General features: G+C 43.9%; 1 protein-coding gene across 1 annotated transcript in view; it reads left to right on the top strand.

Annotated features, from left to right (window-relative positions):
- LAMB1 (laminin subunit beta 1) overlaps positions 1-15,896 on the top strand; it is a 74,976-nt gene that overhangs the window by 20,568 nt on the left and 38,512 nt on the right. The window contains exons 9-13 of the mRNA XM_007117685.3: positions 2,600-2,720; positions 4,221-4,409; positions 4,665-4,844; positions 4,982-5,094; positions 6,471-6,550. Coding sequence (XP_007117747.1) covers positions 2,600-2,720; positions 4,221-4,409; positions 4,665-4,844; positions 4,982-5,094; positions 6,471-6,550 — 683 coding nt within the window. The remainder of the gene's footprint in view (positions 1-2,599; positions 2,721-4,220; positions 4,410-4,664; positions 4,845-4,981; positions 5,095-6,470; positions 6,551-15,896) is intronic.

Below are 15,896 nucleotides of genomic sequence, written 5' to 3'. Positions count from 1 at the left end.
AACATTGGGGTGCATGTACCTTTTTGAATTATGGTTTTCTCTGGGTATATGCCCAGTTGTGGGATTGCTGGGTCATATGGTAATTCTATTTTTAGTTGTGTTTTTTTTTTTTTTTTTTTTTTGTCTTTTCCTCTTGTTTGTAGTTTCCTTTGCTTTGCAAAAGCTTTTAAGTTTCATTAGGTCCCATTTGTTTATTTGTTTTTATTTCCATTACTCTAGGAGGTGGATCAAAAAAGATCTTGCTGTGATTTATGTCAGAGTGTTCTTCCTGTTTTCCTCTGAGTTTTAGAGTGTCCAGTGTTACATTGGACAGTGTTACCTTTTACATTGTAAAAGGTCTGTAATTCATTTTGAGTTTATTTTTGTGTATGGTGTTAGGGAGTATTCTAATTTCATTCTTTTACGTGTAGCTGTCCAGTTTTCCCAGCACCACTATTGAAGAGGCTGTCTTTTCTCCATCGTATATCCTTGCCTCCTTTGTCATAGATTAATTGACCATAGGTGCGTGGGTTTATATCTGGGCTCTCTATCCTGTTCCATTGGTCTATATTTCTGTTTTTGTGCCAGTACCATATTGTCTTGATTACTGTAGCTTTGTAGTATAGTCTGAAGTCAGAGAGCCTGATTCCTACAGCTCCGTTTTTTCCCCTCAAGACTGCTTTGGCTATTCAGGGTCTTTTGTGTCTCCATACAAATTGTAAGATTTTTTTGTTCTAGTTCCTTAAAAAATGCCATTGGAAATTTGATAGGCATTGCATTGAATCTGTAGATTGCTTTGGGTTGTAGAGTCATTTTCACAATATTGATTCTTCCAATCCAAGAGCATGGTGTATCTCTCCATCTGTTGGTATCATCTTTAATTTCTTTCATCAGTGTCTATGTATAGTATCATGTCATCTGCAAACAGTGACAGTTTTACTTCTTTTCCAATTTGTATTCTTTTATTTCTTTTTCTTCTCTGATTGCTGTGGCTGAAACTTCCAAAACTATGTTGAATAATAGTGGTGAGAGTGGACATCCTTGTCTTGTTCCTGTTCTTAGAGGAAATGCTTTCAGTTTTTCACCATTGAGAATGATGTTTGCTGTGGGTTTGTCGTATATGGCCTTTATTATGTTGAGGTAGGTTCCCTCTATGCCCACTTTCTGGAGAGTTTTTATCATAAATGGGTGTTGAATTTTGTGATAAGCTTTTTCTGCATCTATTGAGATGATCATATGGGTTTTATCTTTCAATTTGTTAATATGGTGTATCACATTGATTTGCATATATTGAAGAATCCTTGCATCCCTGGGATAAATTGCACTTGACTCTGCACCAGGGCCTCCACTGGGCTGTGGGCCTCGCTTCTTGACGAAAGGTGTGCCTTGCTTAGTTGGTGTTGGCCTTTTCAAAAATTGTTAGTCCTCATCTAAGAAGGTGAAGGTGCAGGACTGACTTGTATTCAACAGTCTAAAACTTCTGCCTTCCCTTTACTCTATTTAGAACCTTTATTGCACAGATAAAGGTGAATTTTTAACAGAGCCTGAAGGGAGAATATGTCCTTCTAATCTTTTTGCTCCATCTTTTAGAGAATGCCAGGTAGATGATATTTGCTTCTCAGAGTAACAAATCCTGCGTGTAGCTAACCTCATGTCGTCATGTCACTACCATGTGTCTCACAGTACGTTGTACTGTTGATTCAGATGCCATAGGGTCCTATGGTATGGGCTTTGGGACTGGTTTTCAGTCTACGTAAAACCACCTTGTAATGAGAGGAATTTAGTCTTCTGCTAACTGCACTCTTGTCAAGGTGGGTTCAGTGTGGACCTGTCTGTCCTGTTTCTGAATTCCATCCTGTAGAAACTAGTGTTAAGGTGAGGGATCCATGAACGTGCATATTTGCTAGACGGAAAGAATGGATTTATCATTTATGTGCGTCAGGGGCTCAAGTGTGACTGGTGGTGTGGTGTGAAAGAGCACATCGTGGTCCCTTCCTGAAGCAAAATAATCTATCTTTTTCTGATATTTTATATATCTTTCCTTAAAAATGTAAATGTGGTAACTGATTCATTCTTAAAATCTCATTTTGGGTTGAAAAAACATTTTTAAGTGCTGAGCTGGAAGTCAAAAACCAAACAGAGCAAGCAGAGAAAACCTGTCTTTTGTATGGCATGGGGTAAAGCTTGCAGTAAATTGAGCTGCTTCCCAGTGGTGTGTACACATTTAGTTCTCCATTATAACTTTTGTTGATTTCATTATAATAGATTTTTTTTAACTGTTAAGTAACTAGTTTGTTTTTCTAAAAAATTTTTAAGTGACTAATTTTGTTCTTCTATGTTTTTCTCATCAATACTTCAATAAGAATATTTATCGAGTACCCATCAGACAGCAGGAACTGTTCCTAGAGTTGGGAATGACGGCCATCAATAAGACAGGACTCACGGGGAGGGGGGTGGGGGGGGTGGAAGGAACAAAATAAAAACGAAGAAACCCTCAGTGCGGTGTGCTGCAGATGAGGATTAGTATCAGAAGGGGTTGATATTTTCCATCGATTGTGGGAAAGGTCTGGCCGTTAGTATATCTCTTCCTTTGCTTTTTTCTGTTTTTGTAACTTTCAAGGTTCACGGACACTGCATGTGCAGGCATAACACCAAGGGCTTAAACTGTGAACAGTGCATGGACTTCTACCATGATTTACCTTGGAGACCCGCCGAAGGTCGAAACAGCAATGCCTGTAAAAGTAAGTCTCAGGCAAAGGGACGTTCTGAATCAATTCAGACCCCGGTGTCCATTTAGATAGAGGTGCTGTAACAGTACACTGGTCTGCAAAAGGAAGAAAAGTTACTACCCTTTTCCCAGCCTCACCCTGATAATCCTAGGAAGCCACTCTCCGGTCTATTAAATTAATCAGTTAGTATTTGAGCAGCACCTATGTGTTTGGCAGATTTAGTAGGAGACAGAGGTGCCATCCCTGACACTGTACCTGTTTTTAAGGCAAGAGGACCATGAGCGACCAGTGAATGAAAACGGTCGTGTGGTGGATCAATAAGGTCTAAAAGAGATGAAGTATTTGTCAGCCTTGTTTCTGTGCCAGCCCAGCTGCAGCCTGTGGCATCTTTCCATCCACCCATCCCTCCCGGTTGTATTCTCTGGGCAGAGCGGTAGTTTGAAACACCACCACCCTGCTCCACACGCACAGTGATTCTGATAGGCTATCATCCCTGCGAGGTGTGCTGTCTCTGCCCCCACTGAGGACTGTTCTAGGAGCTCAGAAAACAGCGAGGGCTGGAGTGGTCAAGGTTTTGTTCGTAAGGACGACCAGCTGGCCCTTAGCAAATAGTTAGGATCATTTAGGCAAAGAGAAGAAAGCGCAGGGGGGCGGGGGGGGGTGTGGGTGGGTGGAAGGGAGTTCAGATAAGGAGAACACAAAACACAAGGCTCTGAGGACATTCTCACGACCCCAGGGTTTAATTCCTGGTTCTGGGCTTTAATTAAACCAACGTATCCAGGGCACGATGACACAGTCCCTCCCTACAGGACGGATAAGGCCACAGGGTGTAGAGCCCCGTGAGGGCCCCAGTGACAGAAGCTTCACTGTGAGAAGACAGGAGTCGTCGATGGGGATTGCTGAGCGTGAGAGAGCGATGCTTAAAGCTGGGTTGGAGCAAGAGGACTCCGCCGAGTGGGCGAGAGGAGGGACAGAATGGCCCAAGAAGGCCGGCTGGATGGCTGTTAAGGGTCTGGTTCACAGAACCTGGCCCGGGCTGGCGGTGGGAACAAGCAAGGGAATCTGGCCTTCACACCATGTTCCTCAAAGCCGACAGCCCAGACACGCTTCCGCGGGGACATATCACCTAGAAAAGCCTCTGGACGGATGTCTTCCCATCCCACCCTGAGCGTGACCCAACCGCTTTTCCGTGCAGTGCAGCCTTCCTGTGAGGGAGCCTCCGAGGGGACTTCCCCCAGACCTTTTCAACTTTTTATAGCCCGTTCTCTTCCAAAGAGGGCAAGTGAGGTTATTTCGTAAAGGTCGCACTCGGAAGGTGTCCAGCATGGCTTAGGGTTTAGACTGATGTCATAAGCAGATGCGTCCTTTGCACCGCCAGCGCCTTCTTGTTCATTGCCGTTTTGCCTGAACTTCGTCCCCAGTTTCCAAAATGAGCTTCCTTCCGACCAACCCCCATCCTCCCCGGGTAAGCAGATTGAAAAGGCTTTTCCTGCCGTCGGTCTTGTCTCGCAGAATGTAACTGCAACGAACATTCCAGCTCTTGCCACTTCGACATGGCCGTCTACTTGGCCACTGGCAACGTCAGCGGAGGGGTGTGTGATGATTGTCAGCACAACACGATGGGGCGTAGCTGCGAGCAGTGCAAACCGTTTTACTACCAGCACCCGGAGAGGGACGTCCGGGATCCTAATCTCTGTGAACGTACGTGGGGAAGGGTCACGAGGGGGGACCTGCCTAGGTCAGCTTTCAGCTTGAACCGTCTGGTAGAGTCACCATCCTTCCCTTGGGACTCAGACCCAGCCTGGTTTTAGCTGCTGTATAGGATGCCGGGGGTGGAATTTACTGCGTAGTCCAGCGTTTTTGCGTCTATTTTTGTGACATTTGGCGGGATGAAGGGAATATGTGTATTTCTGCGCACACACACGTGTGTTGCCTGATGCTTCTCATTGTCCTTAGAATGTACCTGTGACCCAGCTGGTTCTCAGAACAAGGGGATCTGTGACGGTTACACGGATTTTTCTGCCGGTCTCATTGCTGGTCAGTGTCGGTGTAAATTACACGTGGAAGGAGAACATTGTGATATCTGCAAAGAAGGCTTCTATGGTTTAAGCACTGAAGATCCATTTGGTTGTAAAGGTAAGTACGTGTGTTTGAAAAGTTTGGGAGTTCTCATGTGCACGTAATTCCCATTTTACTTTGCAATTCTTAATCCAGTTGACTACTACAGACTCACTTGGTTTGTGTTTCTTTACTTCATTTTATCTTTAATGAAGCTTGTACTTGCAGTCCTCTGGGAACAATTCCTGGCAGGAGTCCTTGTGATTCTGAGACTGGTTACTGCTACTGTAAGCGTCTGGTGACAGGACAGCACTGTGACCAGTGTCTGGTAGGTAAATCGTAATTACATGGGATGGGTGGTTTGTGAATATGACGTTTCAGTAGAGAACGATTTTCACAGTTGTAGGTTCTACCGTCACCCTTTTATGTGATTTTTTTTTTTTTGGTACGCGGGCCTCTCACTGCTGTGGCCTCTCCCGTTGCGGAGCACAGGCTCCGGACGCGCAGGCTCAGCGGCCACGGCTCACGGGCCCAGCCGCTCCGCGGCACGTGGGATCTTCCCGGACCGGGGCACGAACCCGCGTCCCCTGCATCGGCAGGCGGACTCTCAACCACTGCGCCACCAGGGAAGCCCAGTTTTATGTAACTATTAATATTAAAAGCCACGAGTAGACAATTCACAAAAGAGGAATTACTAATGAATAATTTTGACAAGATATTCACCATCGCTGTTAGAGTTGCAAAATAAAACCACGGTGAAGTACCATCTTTACAGACAAAACTAACAAAAAAGTTTTTTTTAAAAAATAGGAATGCTGACTGTTAAGTGAGGACATAGTGAGGGGCAGGTACTCGTGTGCTACTGACGGAAATACAGACTGGTTCATACTTTGTGAGAAGTGTTTTGGGGATGTGTATCCATAGCCTGTAGAAATGTGCATCCCTTTTGACCCAGTAATCCCACTTCTGGGAATCTATCCTAATGAAATAATCAGAAAATTGGACAAAGATGTATTCACCAGAAGACTCATTGCGTCTTTTATTAATCATAACAAAAATAACTTGGAAGCAACAGTAGGGAAAATAGTTAAATAAATTTGGGTGTTTCTATGCAGTGTGATATTTGGTTGCCATTGAAAGTGATGATAACATGAGGAAATGCTTATGCTGGTGTGAAAAAAAAATAAAAGAACACAGGATGCGAGTAGTATCTTGACTAGGGAAAAAGTTCATCAAGAAAAACAAAATCTGGAAGGAAATAGACCAAAAAGTTCACTGTAGTGTTTCTGGGTAGAGTAATTATGAGGGTAATTTTTAAAAATTATATTTTATACTTTTTAAAACATTTTTGTGATTGCTTTCATATTACTGTCTCACTGCCAGAGTAATTCCAGGGAAGAAAATTGGCATGTTTGCTGCTAGCTCACGTTAATTCTTGGAGGAAGGCTATTTGCAGGGCAAAGAAGCTGCTCTGATCTGGGGTTACCATGTGGGTATGTGCAACCCTCTCTGACCCCAGTGACCCACAGCTTGGGTTCTTTATGCTAGAATACTTCTACTCACACCTGTTGTAGGCTTTCTGCTTTCACGGTGCAGATAAACGTTTGGTGGAACATCCAAAACACGCCATAACTTGTCTCTTGCTGAGTCTATTGTGTAATTACAGGAACCCCCCCTTTAGATGTTTAATCTTTTGTTCTGCAGCCAGAGCACTGGGGCTTAAGCAACGACTTGGATGGATGTAGACCTTGTGACTGTGACCTTGGGGGAGCCTTAAACAATAGGTGAGTGGAGCTGCTCTGACACTTGCACTCAGTCGCCCCCCAGGGTCCTTGCGACCTCTAGGACGAGGGTGACGTTTGGTGTCGCCTAAGAAGATAGAGTGCATTGACCTTTTTTTTTTTTTTAACATCTTTATTGGAGTATAATTGCTTTACAATGGTGTGTTAGTTTCTGCTTTACAGCAAAGTGAATACATATACAAAGTTATACATATACATATGTCCCCATATCCCCTCCCTCTTGCGTCTCCCACCCTCCCTATCCCACCCCTCTAGGTGGTCACAGAGCACCGAGCTGATCTCCCTGTGCTATGCGGCTGCTTCCCACTAGCTATCCACCCTACGTTTTTGCTTTGAATGCCTGATAATCACTTTTACCTGTGCTCTCAAAGTTTTCAAAGGTTTATTCATTCCAAGAGTTAGCTTGAAGCCTTCTCTAGTCTTTATGTTTCTTGGGTTTTTTATTTTGTTTTTTCATGTTTCTTTAGTTTTTGTCTTTTTTTTAAATTGAAGTATAGTTGAGTTACAATATTGTGTTATTTTCAGGTGTTCAGCACAGTGATTCAGTTATATATGTATATATTCTGTTATATATGTATATATTCAGTTGTATATATATGTTCTTCAGATTCGCTTCCCTTATAGTTTATTATAAAATATTGAGTATAGTTCCCTGTGTTATATAGTTGGTCCTTGTTGGTTATTGTTTCTTGGTTTTGTTGTTGTTGTTTTTTTTTTTGTTTTGTTTTTTGTTTTGCGGTACGCAGGCCTCTCACCGCTGCGGCCTCTCCCGTTGCGGAGCACAGGCTCTGGACGCTCAGGCTCAGCGGCCATGGCTCACGGGCCCAGCCGCTCCGCGGCATGTGGGATCTTCCCAGACCGGGGCGCGAACCCGTGTCCCCTGCATCGGCAGGCGGACTCTCAACCACTGCGCCACCAGGGAAGCCCCTGTTTCTTGGTTTTTAATAGTGTTATTTGTTTTGTATTTTACTTTTCAGTATTTTTAAAATTATGGAAACAGTGTATGCCCGTGGTTTTAAAAAAAAAAAATTCAAACAGTTCCGACAGGTATCCTGCCTTTTTTCCCCACCAAGTTCCATTGTCTTGAAGTGCCACCGTTAACAGTTTCTTGTGTCTCTCTAGAAATTAATAATAGTGCTCAAAATACCTCTAAAAATGACAGTTTTCTTCCTCTCATTTCTTTTGAAATAACATCTTAGGTGTTACTTTTTAAACAAGGCAAGTACAAAGGAATATAGTCCATGATTTCCTACTCAGCTTAACAGACATTTTTTATAAATCAAAGTAATGTATGTATGTACATTACTCTGCAACTTGTTTTTTTAATCTAGAGTTTTTTTATATCAGCATCTATTCATCTACCTCTTTTTTTGTGTGTTCTATCATGTGATAATGCCATGATTTATTGATTTCCGTTTTTTGTTTCTTTTTCTTTTCAAAAATGTTGCGGTGAATATCCTATTGGTAATCTCGATGAATGTTTGCAGTCATATCTATAGATTGGGTTCCCAGTGATAGAAGTGCTAAGTCAAAGTACATGTGCATTTTCTGTTTTACTAGAGGATGTCAGATTGTTCTCCAGACATATGGTGCTAGTCTATTTTCCTCCCAACCAGTTACAAAGTACCTTCTTCCCAATCCCCCACCAGCAGCTGGTATCATCAAAACTTTTATTTTCACCAGTTTAAAAGACGGAAAATGCAGTCCCATTTTGATTTGTGTAAAAGCTCTTCATTTTATTCTTCACTATTTCATTTTTTCCAACTTGCGGGTACATTAATGAAAATTACATACAATAATTTTAGTGACTTAAATATGTTGGTATTCCTTGAATTGGTGAGACGTGACCCTCTCCTCAAAATGATCCAAGTACACGTTTTGGCAAGATGTTCAATTTGTGGGAGTTGGATTAATTTTACCTTTGAGTCGTCTCTGTGTGTTACTGGATCAGATTCAGAACATCTGGTAAAAATAGCATAAGTGACTGTTGGGAGGATAGACAGATGTTTCCTTGTGGCCCAGGATCTTCCCTGGGAGAACGTGCTGAATTCGTTGCGTAAGCCTCATGGATTCAAAAACTGACTCTCCTACAGGAAGATTTCCCAACACTGTAGTAGTCTGCTTGGGCAGGAATGAGATTTTAGGCAGCAAGAACATGTTCTGTTTGGCCTCCGTATTTGGGTTTGTTCTGTTCCAGATCGTGCAGTAAACTTGGGACAGCATGTCGCCTCCGGAACTCCAGGGTGAATGCCTGTTCTTAGAAAACCTCCAGAGGGGAGGGAGCAAGGATAATTCCATAAAGGAGGAAAGCGAGACCAACTGCTCTCTCTGCTGTTGAAGTCACTTCCCTGACTGCCCTTGGTGACCCCCAGAACACAAGCTGATGTTTCCTTTAGTAACTGATTCCTCAATTCAAAGCTGTCGGCACTCCGAAAACGCTTCTCGATTAGAGGAAAGTGGCATACGTTACTCTCCAAATTATGTCCGAAGCTCGGGAATGTCCTGTGTTCCTTTACCCTAGATGGTTTTTGTTGCTTACACTCCCTTCCTCTCTCTCGCTCGTCCACACATGCTTCCTGTCTCTAAATGCACCCACGCACAGCCCCTGGCCTGCCCCTAATCTCTCCTGCAAAAAATGTGCAAAAACCAGAATGTGCTAGTCAAGAGAGTTTGTGAAACAAAACATTTCAGTGAAGTTTTTTTTTTTCAATTTTGATTGGAGTAGAGTTGCTTTACAATGTTTTGTTAGTTTCTGCTGTACAGCAAAGTCAATCAGTTATACGTGTATACGTATATCCTTTAGTGAAGATTTTAAAGTGGGTAATTTGATCTTTCTAGCATGATGGATGAAACAGATGCCTTATCTTTTGGCATCATTGGTGGGGGAAGAAAAGAAACTTTCAAGATGCCTCTAGTCTTGTGACTCTTCAGTGTTTTATAGTCATCCTTTTCAAGGTTGTTTTTCCCCACAGGACTTTAAGAGTCCCAAAGAGGTGACAGAGGCTCTGTCTTCTAAAGCACCAATTCTTCTAGAATGCTTGGTGCATAACAGATGCTCAGGATCATACTTGCTGAATGATTGGTTTGTTGCAGACAGTCTTAAATATCTTCCACCTGACAGTATTATTGTACTTTGCTTTGCCTCAGACACATGTTGAATAAATGTTGACTGAGTAAAACAATTTGAGAAACAAAAGATTTTTACGATATAAAAATTAAACATGCCCTCCTCGGGAGAGGCAATGTCTAAATCAATCCCAAAACATTCCTTAGTTACTTTGGTCAGGGCTAGATTAAGTGTAAAGTCATGAAGTGGAAGAAGTTTTTAAGTGTTTTGTTTAGTGAGCTGAGTGGCTTTTGGTAGAACAATTAAAGTGTGTAATCCATGCCTATTATATTGACAGTCTGAACTTTGGAATATTTAAAAGTAAGACCTAATTGATTTAAATAATGTGACTCAAAACCAGGTTAATGACGTTTTGCCTAGTAGATAACCTGCATTTTTTTTTTTAATATTTATTTTGGCGCATCGGGTCTTAGTTGCGGCACGCGAGATCTTCGTTGAGGCATGCGGGATCTTTTATTGCTGCGCGCGGGCTTCTCTAGTTGTGGCGTGCGGGTTTTCTCTTGTCTGGTTGTGGCACGTGGGTTCCAGAATGCGTGGGCTCTGTAGTCTGCGGCACGCAGGCTCTAGTTGAGGTGTGCGAGCTCGGTAGCTGTGGCCACGGCGTGTGGGATCTTAGTTCTCCGACCAGGGATCAAACCCGCATTCCCTGCACTGCAAGGCGTTTACTGCTGGACCAGTGGGGAAGTCCCCTAACCTGCTTTAATGAATAAATAAGAGTGGTTGCTAAGTAAATGCTGCTTTGCAACTGTTTAAAACATTGAGAAATAGAAGCAGCTTGACAGCGTCCTTCAAAATTATTTCATCAATTACATTTAGGACTTTGATATCTGGCTGGAAGCCCACCACTTTCTTCTGAAGACCTCTCCTTCTTAGACTGAAGGCCCCAATCCTTCCTTAATGTGAAAGCACATTACTTCTGCATCTTCGTTAGCACTCATTCTGCTTTGTGTTATAGCTGTTTGTATTTGAAAGGTGTCTTTGGACGGGGATTTTGTCTTAGATGTTTTTGCATATTCTTTTGTCCCCTGCCCATTGAAAGGTGCTCAGTAAATGAGCTGAAGTTTATTGTACTTCAAAACCAGAGCAGAAGTTAGTATTTTCATCAATGTATGGGATAACTGTGGTGTATCTAACCCTTTGTTAATTGCTATGGCAGCTGGATACAAAGAGATTATCGAACATAGCTCCTGCCCTTTAAGAACGTATTCTAGTTGTGGGGGAATTGGCGGTGGAGGTTGGGTGGCGGGGTGGCGGGAAAGCTGCTCTGGATAGAGTGGATGGTGCTGACTGCACATCCCTGGGGAACCAGCTCTTATTTGTAATCAGTATTTTGGAGGAGATTTCAGCGTTGAACGGAGTAGTGGTCCTTATGAATGATGATTTTTATCCTTTAATGTTTTTCTTTTGCTTTATTTCTTAGTAGTAAAGTTGAGATTGTACAGTATTCTCCCTGTACAGTATTCTCCCTGCTCATCATCATTTAAATGGAAGTTTTCTTTCCAGGAGTTGGCAATTGCTACATTTATGAGAAATCTGTGTTTTTGAGAAACGATCTTTTTATAAAATTTATTTTATTGACGTATAGTTGATTTACAATGTTGTATTTCTGCTGTACAGCAAAGTGATTCAGTTATACATTTCTGTACATTCTTTTTCATGTTCTTTTCCATTATGGTTTATCACAGGGGATTGAATATAGTTCCCTGTGCTGTACAGTAAAACATTGTTGTTTATCTATCTTATACATAATAGTTTGCATCTGCTCAACCTAAACTTCTAATCCATCCCCCCCCGCCACCCCGGCAACCACAAGTCTGTTCTCTGTCTGTGTGTCTGTTTCTGTTTTGTAGATAAGTTTATTTGTGTCATATTTTAGATTCCACATATAAGTGATATCATATGATTTTTGTCTTTCTCTGTCTGACTTACTTCACTTAGTATGATAATCTCTACATCTCCATGTTGCTGCAAATGGCATTATTTCATTCTTTTTTTAGGTCTGAGTAGTCTTCCATTGTGTATATACGTACCACATCTTCTTTATCCATTCATCTGCCAGTGGACATGTAGGTTGTTTCCATGTCTTGGCTATTGTAAATAGTGCTGCTATGAACATGGGGGTGCATGTATCTTTTCTTTTTTTTTCTTTTTAAGAATCGGTTTTATTTTTTGGCTGCGTTGGGTCTTCGTTGCTGCATGCGGGGTTTCTCTAGTTGCGGCGAGCGGGTGCTACTCTTCGTTGTGGTGTGCGGACTTCTCATTGCGGTGGCTTCTCTTGTTGCGGAGCACGGGCTCTAGGCATGTGGGCTTCAGTAGTTGTGGCTTGCGGGCTCTAGAGTGCAGGCTCAGTAGTTGTGGCTCACGGGCTTAGTTGCTCCGCGGCATGTGGGATCTTCCCGGACCAGGGATCGAACCCGTGTTTCCTGCATCGGTAGGCGGATTCTTAACCACTGCGCCACCAGGGAAGTCCTCATGTATCTTTTCGAATTACGGTTTTCTCTGGATATACGCCCAGGAGTGGGATTGCTTGATCATATAGCAACTCTATTTTTAGTTTTTTAAGGAACCTCCATACTTTTCTCCACAGTGGCTGCACCAACTTACATTCCCACCAACAGTGTAGGAGGGTTCCCTTTTGAGAAATAATCTTGGCCTTTACCCTTTGAGGAAAAAAATAGGGCCTGTGTTAGGTTTCTGTTGCTGCCATAACAAATTACCACCACTTAGTGGCCAAAAACAACATAAATGTATTATCTTACAGTCCTGTATGTCAGACAGGGTCTCAGGGGACTAAAGTCAAGGTGTCGGTAGGGCCGCGTTTCCACCTCAAGGTTCTGGGGAGACTTCTTCCTGCTTATTCTCACTGTTGGCAGATTTCAGTTCGTTTGGTTGTAGGATGCAGTTCCCGTTTTCCTGCTGGCTGTCAGCTGAGGGCTGTTCCCAGCTTCTAGAAGCTGCCCACATTCCTTGCCTCTTTCTTTCACCTTCACAGCCAACAACGGTGGGTCAGATCGTCCTTGTGCCACAGCTCTGACCCACTCCTCTGCTTTCCTCTTCTGCTTCTAGAGAGTCATGTGACTCGCTTGGGCCCACCTGGGTAACCCAGGATAATCCCCCATCTCGAGGTCCTTAACGTTGATCTCATTAGGAAAGTCCTTTGTGCCACGTGAGGCAACATATCCACAGATTCCAGGGATGAGGATGTAGACATCTTTGGGAGTCATTATTCTGCCTGCCACAGGCCCCGATATATTGTGTTTTATGTCTTTATTCTACCTAACTGATCCAATGAATTGCATCTGTATCTAGTTACAGGGAAATTGGTGGGGGGAACATACAGCATTGTCAGATGTACCATTTCTGTCTGATTTGATTTTGCTTGAACTCAGGAAAGAACAGTGGCACGTAGTAAATCTTTTTCCTCTGGAGGAGGTGGGATTTGAGCTTTGGGGTGAAGGCACAGAGGCGGGACGACTGTGGCACGGTGAAGACCTGGTCTGATCTCGACCGTGTCTGCTCACGAGAGGGCTCCATGAGCCCTCTCGGCTCCTGTCTTCCTGTCTTCTCTCTGCGGCCTTCAGGCCCACCTCTGTCCTGGTGTCCCCTCATCTCCTCAGTCAGGTGAGCAGTGTCTTCCTCTCACCTGTCGTTCTTTGCTCTTAGCTCTGTGTGGGCACTGCCTGCATTTTGACTGGTTGTACTGGTCAATTGCTTTATTGTTTATCCCCCTTGTTTAGATTGGAAGTGCTTTAGGGCAGGAACTATCTTTTTCTCCCATTTTTCTTCCTCCATATCATTTCACTGGAAATAATGGACTTAACAAGGAAGGTAGGATTGGTTCAGAAGAGTTGACAGGGACTTCCCTGGCGGTCCAGTGGTTAAAACTCTGCGCTTCCACTGCCGGGGGCACAGGTTCGATCCCTGGTCGGGGAACTAAGATCCCGCATGCCGCGAGGTGCAGCCAAAAAAAGAAAGAAAGAAAGAGCTGACATGGACTAAAATGGCAGCGTCTCGACACCAGGAAGCACAGCTGCCAGGGCTTCTATCTGCTCAGTAAATATTTGTGCAAGAGTCTAAGCAGTGTGGCTCGGCTAAAGCCAGGGGTGGGCCCCCGAAAGAGAAGCAGTTGTTTGCAGAGGAGGGCTTATAGAGGCTGCGGGAAACCAGGCACAGGCTCCGTGACTTGCTAGAAGAAGAAACAGTTGTGGGGTTTTGGGAAGGCGGGGCTTTCGGAAGGTTGGTTTGGCTGTGTAGCTGGATGATCTGGGCAGGGGAGAGAGAGAGGAACTGGAGAGATCAGCTCGGGAGGTGGCTGGAGTAAGTAGAACGATGGCACATGGGACTAGGGTAGCCACAGTGACAAGGAGAGGAAACGGCTGAGTCGAGAACCGTCTTGAAATAACACGTTATATTGAGGATAAAGGGAAGATTACGTCTCACCTACATCAGAGGAATTTTTTTAAATTGAAGTAGAGTTGATTTACAATGTTGTGTTAATTTCTGCTGTACAGCAAAGTGATTCAGATATATATATATATATATATATATATATATATATACATACGTACACACACTTTCTTTTTTTTCTTTTTTTTTTTTTTTTTGTGGTATGTGGGCCTCCCTCTGCTGTGGCCTCTCCCGTTGCGGGGCACAGGCTCCAGACACGCAGGCGCAGCGGCCATGGCTCACGGGCCCAGCCGCTCCGCGGCACGTGGGATCCTCCCGGACCGGGGCGCGAACTCGGTTCCCCTGCATCAGCAGGCGGACGTGCAACCACTGCGCCACCAGGGAAGCCCCACATTCTTTTTTATATTCTTTTCTGTCATGGTTTATCATAGGAGATTGAATAGAGTTCCCTGTGCTCTACAGTAGGAGCTTGTTGTCTATCCATTCCATATATAATAGTTTGCATCTGCTAACCCCAAACTCCCAGTCCGTCCCTTCCCCCTCTCCCCCTTGGCAACCACAAGTCTGTTCTACATCAGAGTAATTTTAAATCTGCTGACGGAAATAGCAGAGCTGAAGATAAGTCTGTGTGAGGTGGTGAACAGTTTGGGACAGGATGAATTAGAGGTGATGGCTGGGCAAGCCGTGGAAACGTCCCATTCATTGGCTGGAGGGGTACAACCAGGGCACAGTCGTGAGTCCGAACTCAGAGCCGTAGGTGAGGGCCACCTGCATGGGGGGCAGGTAAAGCCCCAAGAACGAGTTCACCAAAGGAGCGGGTGTTGAGCGGGGGCCACGCCTACTGGTGACGAGCGTTCAGGTGTGTGGACACAGGCGTGTGGCTGTGGAGCTGCCGTGAGGGGAATTCCCTGCACAGGGTCGGGTCCTGGTGGGTTGTTTCTTCTTTCCACCTGTGCTGCGGGTGAAAGCCTCTCGGGAGTCTGCCCGCTGTCTCTATCCTTGCCTTCCTTGGCTTGTTCTCTAGTAATGGATGACATTGGGAAGAATCTGGGTGTTTTCTTCTTTGGTGGTTCACATTTGAGACATTTGTTCCCTCAGTAAACACCTGGGGAGGAAAGGGATTTTCTTCTGTCCCTGTCATGTCATGTCTGACGCCTGAATTTTGGAAAATGGCTTTTGGTGGATTAGCTCGAAAGAGGGCTTAGGCCCTAATTGGAACAAGCTTTCCTCCTCTGGGAATTGTCCACAGGATGTTGAGTGTGTTCTTACCCCTGTAGGAGAAAAACTATTTACATGACATAAAGGAAGAAGACTTCAGCTGGACCATGACAGGGCTGTTTGGGGTGTTTTTTATTTTATTTATTTATTTTTTGCGGTACGCGGACCTTTCACTGTTGTGGCCTCTCCCGTTGCGGAGCACAGGCTCCGGAAGGGGTGTTTTTAATAAAGCTCTGAGTGTTCAGTCTTCCTGTGAGTTGTAACTTGCCTTAGGTATTTGGTTTACAATGAACTTTGGGAAGAGAAAAAGAAAAAGAACTCTGGGAATAGGTTTAAAGTAACAATTCCAAATCACATCTTGACTTTCATGAAGTAAAGATGGATGCATGTAATTCAGGGCTTTTTCTTTTTTTTCGTTGAAGTATAGTTGATTTACAATGTTTCAGGTATAGAGCAAAGTTGCCAATAATTGTCCAACAAGAGAGGAAGTGATCAGTGTCTTAACAATAAAGAGAGCAAACAAGTGAGGCCTCAGAAGGCACCATTTGAGAAGAGGAGAGGGAGGAAAGCACACAA

This window comes from Physeter macrocephalus, chromosome 5 (assembly GCF_002837175.3).
Source record: "Physeter macrocephalus isolate SW-GA chromosome 5, ASM283717v5, whole genome shotgun sequence".
NCBI lineage: Eukaryota > Metazoa > Chordata > Mammalia > Artiodactyla > Physeteridae > Physeter > Physeter macrocephalus.
Note: the sequence above shows the minus strand (reverse complement) of the source record. Positions and strands in the feature narration are given on the sequence as shown.